A 16,145-nucleotide genomic window follows, 5' to 3' on the forward strand; every position below is an offset into this window, starting at 1 on the left:
GGCAGAAACCTGCGGCAGAAATCTTGCAGACTATTCCCGACTGTGAAAGGAACAGTTACGATGCGTTAATGGGTGCAGTGGAAAGACGTTATGGTAGCGAGCACCGGAGACAGATTTACCAGATGGAACTGGAGAATCGCTGCCAGAAATCCAACGAGACTTTACAGGAATTCGCCTCTGAGGTTGAAAGGTTGGCTCATTTGGCAATTGGAGATGCATCTGGTGAGCACCTCGAAAGAGTAAAAATCCAGAGGTTCATCAACGGAATGCGGGACGTGTATACCAAGCGAGAGACGTACGCGAATCCAAAGCCAACATTTGCTGAAACTGTCTCGTATGCTCAGACGCGTGAGACGGCGGCGCTCCTAAGCAGACCAGCCTACGAAGCACATCGCGTGGAAGTGGAGACACCGGACGAGACAAAGGAAATGCTGAAGAAGATTATCCAACCAGAAAAAGCATGGCTCTGACAAATGTTTTAAATGTGGGAAGCCAGGCCACTTCGCCCGAGATTGCAGTGCAAATTCCAGTGGGGTCAACAATTCAGCAGGACGCAAACGCAGGGCTGAGGGAGACGAAGCCAACTCCAATCAGTCGTTAAACTGAAACGAGCCAGCAGGAAGGGCCGCGTGCTGGCTCCAGAAGTTGAAGGGCCCATAATCTCCGTCTCACAAATTGGCCGGAATGCGAGCAACCTCACTATTGGTGGATGTGTGAATGGGCAGGTGGATACTGTAGCGACACATTCCATTATTCGACCGATTTGGCCACTTTTTATGTGAAGCCACTACCTGGAGCAAAGCTGCAGACTGCAACTGGTGAACGCACCCAAGTGTTAGGAGAAGTACCATGCGAGGTAATAATCGACGATGTGGCCTCGTACACTAAGGTTATAGTGGCAGACATTGTGGATGAAGTCATCATCGGCGTGGATTTCTTACTAGGCCAAGGCATGAAGATTGATCTCCAGAGAATGATCCTGACAGATCGTCACAGGAAAGTGCCACTTAGGGTTGGTTACGGCAGCCAGTACTACAGCAGACGGTTAGTCTTAGAGGAAGTGTCGACAATTCCACCAGAAACTTAAGCGGTTAGTTGGGCGGAGGTTGGCAGTGATGGAGACGGAGTGGTTTCATCAGGAGAAGGAAGCGGTTCACCGATACCGGAAAAGCGTGACGGTTCCGCTAGCTCAGTGAAGAAGAGGTCGCAACAAGGAAGTGGTCATGGCAAGCCAGGCAGTGTTTCCGGCAGGAGGAAAGCCACTGAACCACGTTGCAATGGTGATACGCCGGTGGCCGGAAATGGAAGCGGCTGTGAAAGCAGTAGGCGCGCTTTGAAGTGTCCCGAAAAAGGTGGTCGGAAAAGACGAGCAGTTAAGCCGGAAGCCAAGGATGAGGTTATACATGTCCGGTCAATGAGGTTGACGCCGGCGAGAGCGAGATGCGGAAACACTGGGAAAGTTTAAGCGTGAGGAACCGGATTTAGCAAGATGTGCTAAAGGCATTGCAGCACGAAGGCGGGAGTGTGGGTGTCATGGACAGATGATGCGGCACAGATCTGGCGAAAAGGGTGCCCATGAGAAGAGACATGGTCTGGTCACCACCAGTGGCCGGCAGCAGCACGACCATGTGAGATGGTGCATCACCGGAGATAAGCTGGAAGCAATGTCCAGTAACGCATCGAGCCGAGAGGAGCCACAAGAAGGTGATTCAGTGTTGTTGCACATGCCGCAGCCGAAGAAAGGCTTCACCTCTGAACAACAGCGTAACTGGGAAGGTCCATATAGGATTGACAAACGGTTGAAGGACGCAGTGCATCGAATCCAGACAATGGGGAGACCGAGGACCAAGATGAAAGTGGCCCACTTGGAAAGACTTGCAGCGGTTGGAGCGGCAAGTGTGTCTGATCGGGACGATCAGACTTAGGTGGAGGGCAGTGTGGCGAATACTGCGGCAACACAAAGCGAACAACGAGAAATAGGCAGAATGTTCGAGGAATGACGTAGAATGTTCCACAAAGAGAAACGTCAAGTTGGATGAACACTGCGAACAGCGAGAGAAAGAGAATGAGCGATAAACTTCAGAATGTTCTAGAGTTGCCATAAGTGCCCGCGCAGGTATATAAGGGCGCCGCCACCGCGAGGTGAGTGAGTTACAAGACAGCAAGCTACAAGTAAAGTGAGCAGAGAAGCGAGTTGCGAATAAGCAAGATATAAGTTTAATTGTGTTACCGAGTTTAGTTAAGCGCTGTTATTGCTTTAACAAGTATTGTAAAGTGTTTTTACTGTATTAGCGAGTATTGTAAATTGTTTGTTGTACAATAAAGTTAATTGTACTACAATTTGGTCATCGATTGCATTTATTTAACAATCCAGCGATACGAACCGAGAGATTTGGGAAATCCGGATGAGGTTTCAAGGATAATCGTAACAAAACACATAATTTTGACATTAATAAGTATCGCGGCGAAAATCTTAATTCGCCAGTAAAACCACCTTGTATAAATACGCCTTGGCAGATAGACGCCGAAAAAAACAAGAATTTATCAGCTGTTTGCAGATAAGTTTTCTTGGACAAATTGCTATTAAATTTCTAATCTTTATATTTTCGACCTGCAGTTGTTCTTAGCAGAAATATATAAAAATGGCGGATATAGATGGAGAAGATCCAAAAGAATATCGTTGGGAAACAGGATATGAGAAAACATGGTAAAATCAAATTTCAAATCATTGGATTTGCATTTCATATGCCTATTGGTTTCATAGGGAGGCGATCAAAGAAGATGATGATGGACTATTGGATGGCGCCATTGCTGAAATTATACAAAAGGCTAAGCGCAAACGGCTGGCGCAAAAAACACAACAAAACCGTTTGGGAATGATGAGACACCTATACATTGTACTGGATTGTTCCGAGTCAATGACAGTGCCTGATTTGAAACCCACTCGAATGTTATGTACCTTGAAAGTACATTTAATATTAAGGGTTAAGTTATCAGACGATATTAAAACTATATTTTAGCTTTTAGAAATCTTCATAGAGGAATTTTTCGACCAGAATCCTATCAGCCAGTTAGGCTTAATCGTATTGAAAGGCAAACGAGCGGAAAAGCTTACTGAATTGACTGGAACCTCGAAGTTACATTTAAAAGCACTTGAAAGGTATTAATATATACATATAAAAAAGCAATTAGATACAAAAATTTTTCCCTCTTTAGCGTTAGTAAAATTCCACTAACAAGCGAGCCGTCATTACAAAATGGTCTAGATTTGGCCATGAAAGCATTAAAAGTTGTACCCAGTCATGCCTCGCGAGAAATACTGATAGTAATGGGTTCTTTGACAACATGCGACCCTGTCGACATCAATAATACAATTGATGCGCTCAAAGTTGACAGCATTCGCTGCTCCGTAATCTCTCTTTCTGCTGAGATACACGTTTGTCGCCACCTAACACAACAAACGCAAGGTACTTACGGCGCTGTACTTGACGATGCTCATTATCGCGATCAGTTGCTAGCACACGTAGATCCGCCTCCAGCAGCGCAAACTCAGGAGAACTCATTGATTAAAATGGGTTTTCCACATGCTAAGACAGATGGTGGAAAAGATCCGCCGCTTTCTATGTGCATGTGTCATATCGAAAATACAGAAGAACCAAGTAAACTGACTTCCGGCGGTTATCATTGCCCTCAGTGTTTTAGTAAATATTGTGAGTTACCAGTTGAATGCCAGACTTGTGGCTTAACATTAGTATCATCCCCACATTTGGCTCGCTCTTACCATCATCTCTTTCCTGTTCAGCATTTTACTGAACTGGAATTTAATGGGCAGGCGGCAAATTGCTATGCTTGTCAAAAACCATTAACGGAGGCAACGGATAAAAATGTATATCGCTGTGAAAAATGCACTCAAATTTATTGTATCGACTGTGACATTTTTATTCATGAAACCTTGCACACCTGCGTTGGGTGCAATACAGCTAATTCCCATAGAAAATAAAAATGTAAATGTTTTATAAAAAATCATGGTTTCCATATTTAATATTTTCCGTTTCAGATTTATCCCCTTGAGAGGAAATAGCAGAAGATACTTGTCATCTTCGTCGACATCATCTGTCGGATGTTTACAATTCATCATGCGTTTGCTTAAATATTTAGATGATATCGAATAGATCTAGAACAATGATGCCCAAAAATCCTCCGCTCTTTGTGTCGGAGAAACAATGTTAAAATTTTAATCGATGTTATGTAACTAATATACATGGGAAAGTGTATATGTATTCGAGTGTAAAAATTATCAAATCTAAGCACTTCTTATCCGCTTTCGACCGCTGTGGTGTAGCAGTGCGCGCTTCCACTCCGCAGCACCCGGGTTCAAACCCATCGCAAAAAATATAGAAAAAAGGTTTTTTCTTAACAGCGGTCATTCGTCGGCAGGCAATGGCAAACCTCCGAGTGTATTTCTGCCATGAAAAGCAGCTTCTCATAAAAATACAATCGCCGTTCGGAGTCGGCGTAAAACTGTAGGTCCCTCCGCTTTGTGTGACAATATCAAGGCGCACGCCACAAGTCGGAGGAGAAGCTCGGCCAAACATATGTGTAAGCGCCAATCTATTATTATTATTATTATCCTCTTTCGAGAAGAACTGTGCCACCAAAGCGTCACGTCTTTGTGATGCGAAGGCGATACTGACATACGGATTTATTTCGACAGGAATGGAAGTTACTGGGTTGATAAGATGAGAAGTGTCGAAAAAGATACTCACAGAGGAAAAGTTTTCGATAAAATCAAATTAGAAAATGGAAAGGATTCTGGTTTGCAAATGTGCATAGTTTGCAAATGTAATGGCAAACCTGGAACCCTTATGGATTTTGTTTGTTTGTATTTTTCATTTTTATTTAACCACGATTAAAACGTTTTTTATATTCAGAGTTAAAAACCTTATTTTAAATCAAAAATTAGTAAATTAAACAAATTAATTCCAAGTTTGATCATTAATAACAAAAACTTATAATAATTAACTAATTTGTTGTCGTTCTTTTCTGCTTTTGCATATCCTATGTTGCTGACAAATTTCATTTATTTACATATCCATAAGATTGCCAAAATTATGCTATGAAAGAAGAATATTACCAATTTGTTTTAAAATTGGTTACACAAAAACACGAACTTTTTTACAAACTGAAAATCTGCTTTATTTAATTGAAAATTTTTATTTACGTAATATTTAAGAATTCGCAGAAATTAAAGTGTATGTTGTTTTTGTGTAATGAGTTACTATCCCCTTTTTAACTTACAATGGTGACGACATAGTGATAGCGATAGGCTGGCTGGGGAAGTAGGATTTCACAACATCTTGAATCACTTTTACAAATATCAACTACAAATAGAATCAATAGATATACATACAGTATTGGCCAATACAATAGCACCCCCATTTCAAAGTCATATTGTTTGCCACTCATGTTTATTTATTTATTTTTAAGAATTTTCAATTAAAATACAGTTCATTCTCTGACAAAACTCACATAAACTTAAGTTTAAAACCTTTTAAAAGTCCGCAAAAAAGTGCAACAAATTTTCACCCAAATTTCAAACTTTTTTCTCAGAAGCGGTAGAATTTTTTTTGAATACGCAGTTTTATAGCCCATTGGATTTTAGTCTAATAATGTGCAGGTTTCAAGTGGCTAAAAATTACCGATGATTTTTTAAATTTTTTATTCGCCGAGGATGTTGCGGGTTTCTGCCATATAAAAATAAATTGTGTTTAGTCGTTATATGGAAGCAAATGAGACAAATAAAATTCTAAAAAATCAACGGTAATCTTTAGCGACTTGAAACTTGCACATTATTGGACTAAAATTGAATGCGCTATAAAACTGTGTACTCAAATAAATAATATAAAAAAAAAATTTTTTAATATACAACGCTTTTATAAATGGACTAAAAAGTAGAAAATAATACTTCTCAGTCCCATAGAATTTGTTTTGATAACTTTTGATTTTGAAATTTTAGCAAAAGTCATTATAAACAATTTATGAAATTGAAAATGAAAAGCGTGNTAATACTGTATGTACATACATATTCAGCCTCATTGCGTAAGTCGTAAATTAGGCTGAATTGTACGACTCGACAACATTAGCATTGTCTACTGTCGTGCTGAAATAAGTAAACGACGAAAATTGTCGAAAACTATGCAGTGCTGCCAAGTTCTTCCGTTTTAATACACTAGTCGAGTGGAAATTTTAGGCAATGACGCTAAATTTTCGATACGATTCGACTCTCGAAAAACGACTTGCATTCGGCACGACTCTCGCAATGAGGCTGATTGTTACCTCAATTCGAAAAGGCCCTAACCAACAAATTTTTTGTTTTTTAAGTTTTAATATTTTGATAGGCTTGTCCGATCTTGCATCCTTTAGTGCAAATAAAACAATAGTGGAATAACTTTGTTTTCTTTGCACTAAAGGATGCAAGATCGGACAAGCCTATCAAAATATTAAAATTTAAAAAACATAAATACGAACCGATCGGAACCCAAAAATACAACAAATTTTTTATTTTACAGGATAAGTTAAAACGTTATAAAGATAGTATCAAAAACAGGGTAGGGCTTTTTAAAAAGGGGGATGTGTTGAAAACATGAGAAATGAAATAAAAATTAGGGCCGTTCAGGATTTTGTGGAAATGGCCTGGGGTTTGCCGTTGGAATTGCATTTGTAAATTTTATGCTTGCTGCCATGGCAACCGTGTGCATTTTATTGTTGTGAATTTACAAATGCAACGAATATACAAATGCAAGACTACTTTTTACCCACAAATGTCATCGCCGTCGGGAATGCACAATCTTGTATTCTTTCGTTCTTGGGTTAAAAGTATAAAAAATTTAGTCATCATTAACTTCTTTTCTTTGCTGGGCTGTTCAAATCGAAATGCAATGTTTTTGTGATTCAATTGAAATTTAGGTAAAGAGTTTTTGGGGAGTGATGCCGGAGTTTAGGTCACCGCCAATGGTATCAGCAAACGATCAACGAGCAGCGCGTCATTTGGGATACCGAATCCACCAACCCGAGGTACACCTACATGGAGGCCGACTTTCTCTCAAAAAAGGGTTTTGAATAATCTCCTATTCGAAACTCTCAATTTGCTATTTTCCGTTCGTATCTATCGTTTTTTTAACACTTCTAAATGTTAACCAAGCTCTACAAAAAAAAGGGTCCAAAAATTCATTGAGCCTAGTCTTTGTTTTTTTTTTAAGCTGTATCTTTTAGAGCAGATTCCTTTGTTTCTTTCGTGTACTCCAACTTAATGGGACGGCAAAATCTTTCCGCTTAACAGCGAACGTATTAAGGGTATTACAGTCAGATACCATAACCCTCATTGTGAGAGTCGTGTCGAATGCAAGTCGTTTTTCGAGAGTCGAATCGTATCGAAAATTTCACGTCATTGCCTAAAATTTCCACTCGACTAGTGTATTAAAACGGAAAACCTTGGCAGCACTGTATACTTTTCGACGCTTTTGGTCGTTTACTTATTTCAATACGACAATATACAATGCTGCTGTTGTCGAGTCGTACAATTTAACCTAATTTACGACTTACGCAATGAGGCTGAATGCTGCTGTTGTCGAGTCGTACAATTTAACCTAATTTACGACTTACGTAATGAGGCTGATTGAACAATGGGAAAGTTGTTTTCGTCTCCTGAGAGGCAAATCGTTAGATTAAAAACTTGTTCATCTTCTCCTAATAATTATCTGTGATTTTTTTTCTCGTCTCGCGGGACTATTATTTTACCATGGAAATTATTTTCTTCTCATAATAAATATCGTGGACTTATTTTTTCTCGCGGGACTGTCATTTTTTCGTCTCGTGGGACGTTTATTTCAAGACGGAAATGATTTACGTCTTCTCTTAATAATTATATGGGACTTTTATTGCAATGAAACTTCTCAATTGAGTTCGGAGATTTAACGCGTTAAATATTTAATGCCACGATTGTTCATGTCATCAAATTTGTATCGTTCATTCGATTTTCAAAAATTAGGTGTCAAATTAAAGGGCTTTGCCAAGGCCAATAAACACCCAAAAAATATTTCTCCAACCTTGGAGAAATTCATAGTTCTCAAGTTGATATCCAACATCACTCTCCAACTCACCTCTAACCGACGCACAGATACGTAAAAAGTGATAGAGAAACGAATTTTTAATTATCAAGTGAAAAACGAAAGCTATATAAAGAGGAAAATTACCAACAAAAGTAAATAATCTTCAAAGTATCCACAAATAATCTTGAAAGAAAATAAAACCCGAAGCGAATCAAGTGGCAAATTCACTGTCGGACTGTATACTGTGAAGTGAATTATTGTAATACGATATTGATTAACTACATATATAATACAAAAGGAGTAATAAAATAAAAAAATAATATTTAAATTCATCTATTTATTTATTTATTTTTTACAGTCTGTTAGACTTATATTACAAAAAAGATTTAACATTCTTAGAATTAGATTTAGATTTAAAATTTAATTATTAAATATTAAACATGATATGCTCTACGGAAATTTTTAAATAACATTATTTCTTCACAGCAATTATTTTATATCAATACAATAGCATGCCATTGCCCGGAGGTTATGTGGAAGGTTGGAAAGGCCGAGCTTCCAATCCGCGCTATACTTTTTGGGTTACTCCATATCTTGATATCTCCTGTATGGCATTTCAATCAGAAGGGTATAAGGTATTTTACTATTTCAATTTCAGTATTTCAATGATATGTTTGAGACCAATTGGAGAATTACATTGGGGTTCAAGTTGAAAACTAGCATTTTCTCAACTTGAGAAGCAGTCCTTTTTTCATACAAAGAATAATGGCCTTTTTGTTGAGAACGCGATGATTCTCCACTTGAGATACTGTTGAGAAACAACGTTGGAGATTTGAGAAATACCTGAGTTCTCAACTTAAGCTCAAGTTGAGCTCAAACCTAAATGTTTGTTGGGAAGTGGCAAAATTACTGTCGGACTGTATACTGTGAATCGAATTATTGTAATACGATATTGATTAACTACATAATACAAAAGGAGTAATAAAATGAAAAATTAATATTTAAATTCATCTATGGATGTCGTTTCAATCAAAAAGGTATAAGGTATTTTACTATTTAAATTTAGTATTTCAATGATATGTTTGAGACCAATTGGAGAATTACATTGGAGTTCAAGTTGAGAACTAGCATTTTCTCAACTTGAGAAACAGTACTTTTTTCATACAAAGAAAAATGCCCTTTTTGTTGAGAACGCTATGATCCTCCACTTGAGGCAATGTTGAGAAACAACGTTGGAGATTTGAGAAATACCTTAGTTCTCAACCAAGGATGCATTGTAACGTTAATTTTAGCGTTTACCAAAAAAAGCAATCGTTTCTGTTGAAACGATTCAGTTTTTTAACGATTAACTACTTACTAAAAAAATTCTATTTTGGTTTTTAACGAAAAGAAATTCAATCGTTAATGCTGAAGTTGTAGCATGCATTTAGGTGCTAGGTGTTGATAGTGAGCTGGCAATGGCATACAACAACTTTTCGTTGATTTATTTTATTTCGATGTTAACAGTTGATGATAAATTGTTTCATTAATTTAGCTCAGAAACGAAACGGAATTATTTTGATAAGTTATTTTTGCGCATCGACAAAACGAAATCGATTCATATAGTTTATTGAGCATCTCTGTTCTCAACTTATACGACGTTCAAATTGACGAGCTAAACATGTTAAATGGGCTTGAACCATATATGTAATACTTCTATATTGGCAGTAAGCTAACTTCTCAATGTGTAAGCATTCCGAAATCAAAGCGAGACAGTCTAGTACCGTTTTTGTCAATGTATTGTGTACTTGAGTGCCGTTTTTGTATATGTGTTGTGTACATGTTTATTTATAAACGTGTGTGTTCCTTTTCTTTCGTACGTGTTTATTGATATATCTGTACTGTAGTGTTTTCGGACGGTACTAGCTCTTACTGCCAATATAGGAGTTTTACATATATGGCTTGAACCACAGTATACAGTAATCCAGATAGGCAAAACAAAAAATGTAAATATGCTTATTTGACAATTTATTTGAATGTATTGGTTGATATTTTTTCACAGCTGTCGTTTTCTTTAACCCAAATGAAATCCAATTTCAATATTTTCTTATAGTGGCAAATATTTCCAAGTCACTTTAAATAAAACAACGAGAAAAACAAAATTCCTAGCAAATCAGGCTTGCAGCGTAAGCGATTATAACCGGATGCAGTTCCTACATAAGTCATATCTGGTTCCAAACACAACTTTGAGTCAATAATGGTGGGCTGATTTTGGAAAATGGACCCATAAATTAGGGAGTGAAACAAGTATTACTTAGCTTAAAGGTAGAACTCTCTAATTTAAAAATATACCACTGTTATAGTGGAGATCTCCAAAGTTTTTATGAAACATGTACCCAAAGATATATATCGACGCTCGAACTAATGCAGGATAGGTTTATGCAGATAAGCAAGGCCGTTTTTCAACGGTATAAAATGTATATACACATATTATTACATACATATTTATCAAAATATTCAGAATGACGAAATGAAATGAATTGATATCTGTTTGTAAACACGCTATCTCGAACAAATTTAGATATTTTAACGAAAGTCGGTGCCGAAGTTGCCTTTGGTATAATTTAGGATATTATTAAATTTTGGTGAAATCTGTCTATAACCACGACCACCTCCCATCAACAATATTTTTGTTTTATTATTTTTTGTTTACGAATTTCGCTGTTCAAATTTACATTTCAAATATATCAACAAACATTTGGGGGTACTTTTGCACCAGTCATTGCCTATGGGTTAATGACAAAATAATCCTATACATGCACAATATTTCATGTATTAATTTTCAAATACCCTGCAAACCATTTTTTCAGAGTATTCTGAATCGTAAAGAATTTTTAAAGAATTCGGAAAGATCCCATCCGATTTTTAGCCGAATTTTCTAAAATGAAATAAATTACGCACACTTCCATTCTTTTACGAAATTTCGGAAGAAAATCGGTAAAGAAATGAAAATAATGCTGCTATGTGAAGAATTTCTTGCAGACTTCTTTCAGAATTTTCTTTATTTTTCGTACAGAAATTTCTTTACGAGTTCGTGTCAACCACTTCATATAATTTTCTTTAAAGATTCGGAAAAAAATCGTTACAGAAATCAGATACTCCTAAAGATTTCGTTAAGATTTCGGGAACTTTGGTTTGCAGGGTAAGCATATTGTCAATGGCTGGTTTACTGTATACTGTGGCTTGAACCATGATAAAAAAATAGGAAGGTAGAACCGCTGAGAGGAATTTTTCAAATTCTTGACGTTTGCAAACAATTTAATTTTGAAATTTTCCAAACAACCTCACACACACATTCTCATTTTCAATCTCAAACAACAACTTCGAACAATTCCTTTTTTTTACTCTCAATTTTATATAATTTTAAAATGTTGGCAAACTTCAAAATAAAATCATGGCCGACGAATTGAGAGAACGGTTTTACCTTACTATGTTTTTTATCATGGCTTGAACCATGATTCAATAATAAAAGGTTTGCTCAAAAAGCAGTTTTCTCGCTACCTCTTGACAAAATCAAATCAAATCAAATTAAATGAACAAAACATGTTCATAAACAAGTTAAATCGCATGCAATTGTTGGAAAATTGAACCAGTTAAATCATTTAACTCGTTTGAAAACCAATTCAGCACAGAGTTGTATCAGAAAGCTTTCTGCTCCGGCCAATCAGAAAGACACAAAAGCTTTCATTTGACACGCCAACGTTCAAAAAAATTATATTCTGAAAAATATTAAAAATTAAAAATCATCAAAAAATATCAAAATTGTATGCATGTCTGTCCGCCAAAAAAGAATCCAAAGCGGAAATTAGTAATTTTCCAAGAGGTCTCATCGTACGCAGAGATAAATAGTGCATACGAACTAAACATTTTGAAGTCTCTAAGCAATTCGTATGCGTTCATATCATGATGCAGACATTCGCACAAAACAAATTGAATTTTTATTGGTAATATTCAAAATCAAGTTTTTGTGTTTCAATTTTTTTTGTGCGAATGTCTGCTTCATGATATTAACGCATAAGGCATGATTCAATAATACAAGGTTGGATAAATATTGACATTTGTGTCAATCGACTGCCTTGTAAAGTTGCATTTAAGAAGGAAAGAGAAGCGGGTCACAATTTTATCCCCTTTTGTGTAAAGGTACTAGGAAAAGTAAGTAGTCTGGTAGGGCTGAAATGCTTTTTTGTATACTAATTGAATTAAATATATAAAGAAGATTCCACTGAACTCCACAATAGGCAATGAATTAATTTATGGCCCCATTAATATTAAAAATGAAATAAATGGATATTCACATAAAATTCTTGCCAAAGAAAAATCTTTGAGGTCTTTGAAGAAATATTCCCAAATATCCAAAATAAACCATGGTTTCATTTATATTCCAGTATATATTTAACAAATTAATGGAATTCAAACAAATCCTTTATTCAAAGGGACTATATGAAGAATTATACAAATGGTAAAGATGCAATTGATTTAATGCATATAAGTTAATCTTTTAAAAAGTATTATATTTGTTGCATTTACAGATTGCATGTTCAATATCTTAAATTGAATTACATTTGGTTTTTTTTATTTAAATTTTTTAGTAATGTTTTTTACTTTTTTCTCCAATCAGTCTTGCTATACATTATATTGGTTACATTTAAAAGTTAGATCTTCAATATCGCAATTTAATTACATTTGGTTATTTAAAAATCTAATTTTTGTGGAATGTTTTTTACTTCTTTCTCCAATCAGTCTTGTTAATCATTATATCGGTTAAACTTTAAAAATATGTCTTCAATACATTACATTTCGTTTTTTAAAAATGTTAATTTTTTGTAATGTTTACTTTTTTCTGCAATCAGTCACAATCAGCACAAGAAAATACCTTTATTAATATTTCCACTTTCGCTTTTATGGAGTGGTATACTTACTTGTAAATATGCAAAGGCTGCATTTGACCAACCCAAAGGCTGCAGTGGTAAAAATACATGCACCAGCAAACGTGGACGGACACCCAAATGATCCTGACATTCACAAGAGAATATATTTATTAATATTTGTACTACCATACGTGGATGGATACAGGGATATTAGCATGCAAAACTTACTTGCAACGGCTGCACTTGTTGTAAAACTCTACTTTTTGCAAAATAAATATGTAAATTATTGTTGTAATTCAAAATATTTCCATTATTTTCGATTTTTTTGCCATACTTACTTGAATTTGCTCAATAAGAAAATGAATTTCCTCGAAATAATCTATGAAAATATCGGCAGTGTTGCCTGTTGAACTTTTTACACGAAGACAATATTTCTCCTTGTATTTTAGTAGAGTTTTTATAAAACAAAAAAGAAGGCAACACAGGCTAAGGCAGAATGCGGGAGCGAGACAACTGCCAGGTTATCCAACCTTGTATTATTGAATCATGCGCATAAGGATTACTTAGACTGCGTTTATACACGAAAACTTTTGTCGCCTCGATTTTTCACATTCCCTTGTGGTGTTGCTGGTTTCATTTACACACGGCGATTTGTGTGCATGCAATTGTTGTTGTCAGCTGTGAACAGCGGCACAGACGAATGAGAGCACAAAGCGTGTTGCCCGAGCACGAGCAACTTGGTGCCCCTCTCCTTTCCTCGTCGCGCTCTCTCCTACAAACGTCGAGTTGCGGCAACAAAAATTTTTTGAACGATTAAAAAAAATCGAAGTAGTTACAGGAAAAGTGGTTTTCGCGGTGACCTTTATTGTTTTGCTCTCGCTCCTCTCTTTCAAGAGAGTAATTTTGTTATTTGACAGTTTTATAGGTTTTTTCACGAAGTTATCTGGAACGCAACTATAGCAGGCAGCCAAAAAGCATATAAATACCAAAAATTCAATTTAGTTTGTTTACAAAATTGCAACCATATGTTTTCATGTCACAAAATGAACGTTCCTTCCACCCATTGATATCTCCTTATTAAAAAAAAAAATTGGTATTCATAAGCCAAACCAAACTTTTATTAAGTATGTTAACAAATAAAGAATACAAAATGCTTACTACATCGTCGTTTAAAGTACAAAACCGCGTATCAACAAAATGCAAAACCGCGTAAGTGAGGTTGCATAAGTTACTTTTTTGAGAGTAAAAACACTCATATTTCAAAATGGTTCTCTTTGTTATAAATCAATCGCATTTCTGGCTAGTATTTTCAGGACGTATGGATAAGGATTGAGCCAAGAGCTAGTGTGAGCAAATCCAATTTTTCGCAGCCGATGCCAGTTACGCGGTTTTGTACTTTAAACGATGATATAATACAGCGGTTCACAATTATTATTTCTTTTATGTTATTTAATTTGACTTATTATTATAAAAATATAGTTAATTCTTTAACAATATCCGCTTAAATTCAAGTTTCCAGTTTTGTACAATATTTAAAAAAAAATCAACAAACTCGTAAAAATGTCGAGCTTTTTAATTCGATTTTCTAGAAAAATTTTGAGTATGCATTTTTGAAGTCCACCCAGTTATAGTATAAAAGGTTCAACTTTCAAGTACCTAAAAATTGTCGTATTAGATTTTATTTTGTGTTGCGGTTTTCTTCCACATAAAATAAAAAATAAGGAGCTAAATCTAGCTTCAAAAGCAGCAAAACGGTATCGGCCGATTCTTTGTCGATTAAATCCTGAATATAGTTTCATTTCAAGAACAAATGCGTTTAAAAATGTTTATAATAACAAAAGAAAAACATAATCAAATAACTAAATAACAATACCTCATTCAAGAATCGGCTAAAAACGGCCGATTCCGATTCTTTTGGTCGATACTAGCTTGTGCATCGGCCGCTTAATCGGGTCTACTACTTTAAATATTGATAGAACTTCCAGTTTAAATTGAAAAAAAAGTTTATAAAGATACATATATCTAACATATGTACATATGTATTTTGATCTGGCAAACTGGTCTGAGTTAGCACAAGTCAGCAAAATAGGGAAATTTCGGTCACGTCAGTAGCAGAGGGTAAAGACCGCAGTAGAGTTCTGGATACGCAATAAACAAAATAAACAGTCTTCGAATTCTTGAGCCGGAACAAAAGGCAACAAAAAGGCAGTTGATTTTGCTAATAATATTTAAATCCATAACATTATATTACACATGATTTAAATTAAAGCAAATTCGTTATCGCGTGATTTCCCAATAAACAACAATATAAGAGGTTGGTCCACTAAGATTTTTTTTTTTTAATTTTCATTAGAGGACTATTAACAAGTATAAGATGACAAGTAGGTACTAATAAAAAAATTCCTTACGTAATATTTTAATTAATATTAATTAGTTAAGTAAACTGTTAATTGGTTTATAAAAGGCTGGTTGAAAAATAAAGCGGAAGAAAGAACATCAGACATGATGTAAGTTGTTTGACTCCAGTTGATCATCGAATTAATATTTAATAAAATGCATATTATTCATGAAAATTTGCCACGTTTTTACATTATTAAAGCATAACACATAGTATGTTCATACACATATGTATGTATATAGTATATATGCACACGTGTGAGCACTGCGTTTCCTGCTTAAAAAAGTTTCAAAATCAATTTAACATACATACAATATACACATGATGCAATAATGAAAGGTGTTGTACGTTGTGACAGCTCGGAATCGAACTACCTTAGGTCAATATTGTATTTTGGAAGTACAAGATAAACGGGAATANATTTGTAAATTTCTGAAAACCGATTGAGACCTGTGATTGAAATGGTTTCGGTATCGTTCCTTTTCAGGTCAAGATAACGGTTACGGTTTTGAAAAACGAAACGGTTTTAAACGGTTACGGTTTCGGTTCGTGTTTCGGTTTCATTCCCTGGTCAAAATAATATGTTGTAACTTACGTGTATTAGCTCTTAATCACAATACCAGCACAGGTCGGTCAGCGAAACACTAAGGAAATGACCTAATAAATGCAAAATTATAATTTATTTGTAAAATAATTCGGTTTTATTACAATACTTACCAAATTTCACGCAAT

The 16,145-nt window shown here is 35.6% G+C and overlaps 1 protein-coding gene across 2 annotated transcripts; it reads left to right on the forward strand.

Moving 5' to 3' along the window:
* Positions 1 to 2,471: 2,471 nt before the first annotated feature.
* On the forward strand, positions 2,472 to 4,365 carry Ssl1 (general transcription factor IIH subunit 2 Ssl1). Of its 2 annotated transcripts, none has more exons than XM_017622111.1 (6): positions 2,472 to 2,517; positions 2,618 to 2,707; positions 2,765 to 2,966; positions 3,021 to 3,160; positions 3,217 to 4,004; positions 4,058 to 4,365. In XM_017622111.1, exons 2-5 carry the CDS (start codon positions 2,643 to 2,645, stop codon positions 3,998 to 4,000), a joined length of 1,191 nt encoding a protein of 396 aa, XP_017477600.1. In that variant the 5' UTR covers positions 2,472 to 2,517; positions 2,618 to 2,642; the 3' UTR covers positions 4,001 to 4,004; positions 4,058 to 4,365. The 2 variants fall into 2 exon arrangements, with proteins under 2 accessions (XP_017477600.1, XP_017477599.1); XM_017622110.1 differs by lacking the exon at positions 2,472 to 2,517 and adding an exon at positions 2,536 to 2,554.
* The last annotated feature ends 11,780 nt before the right edge of the window (positions 4,366 to 16,145 follow it).

The sequence above is a fragment of the Rhagoletis zephyria genome, unplaced genomic scaffold (assembly GCF_001687245.7).
Source record: "Rhagoletis zephyria isolate East Lansing unplaced genomic scaffold, Rhagoletis_zephyria_1.1 Rzeph_scaffold_02700, whole genome shotgun sequence".
NCBI lineage: Eukaryota > Metazoa > Arthropoda > Insecta > Diptera > Tephritidae > Rhagoletis > Rhagoletis zephyria.

Excerpts from the sequence above, each read along its gene's own strand:
- Ssl1 (XM_017622111.1), top strand. The coding sequence starts at position 2,643 with ATGGCGGATATAGATGGAGAAGATCCAAAAGAATATCGTTGGGAAACA. Across the intron at positions 2,967-3,020 it reads GAATGTTATGTACCTTGAAA|CTTTTAGAAATCTTCATAGA; the intron begins GTACATTTAATA and ends ACTATATTTTAG. Across the intron at positions 3,161-3,216 it reads CATTTAAAAGCACTTGAAAG|CGTTAGTAAAATTCCACTAA; the intron begins GTATTAATATAT and ends TTCCCTCTTTAG.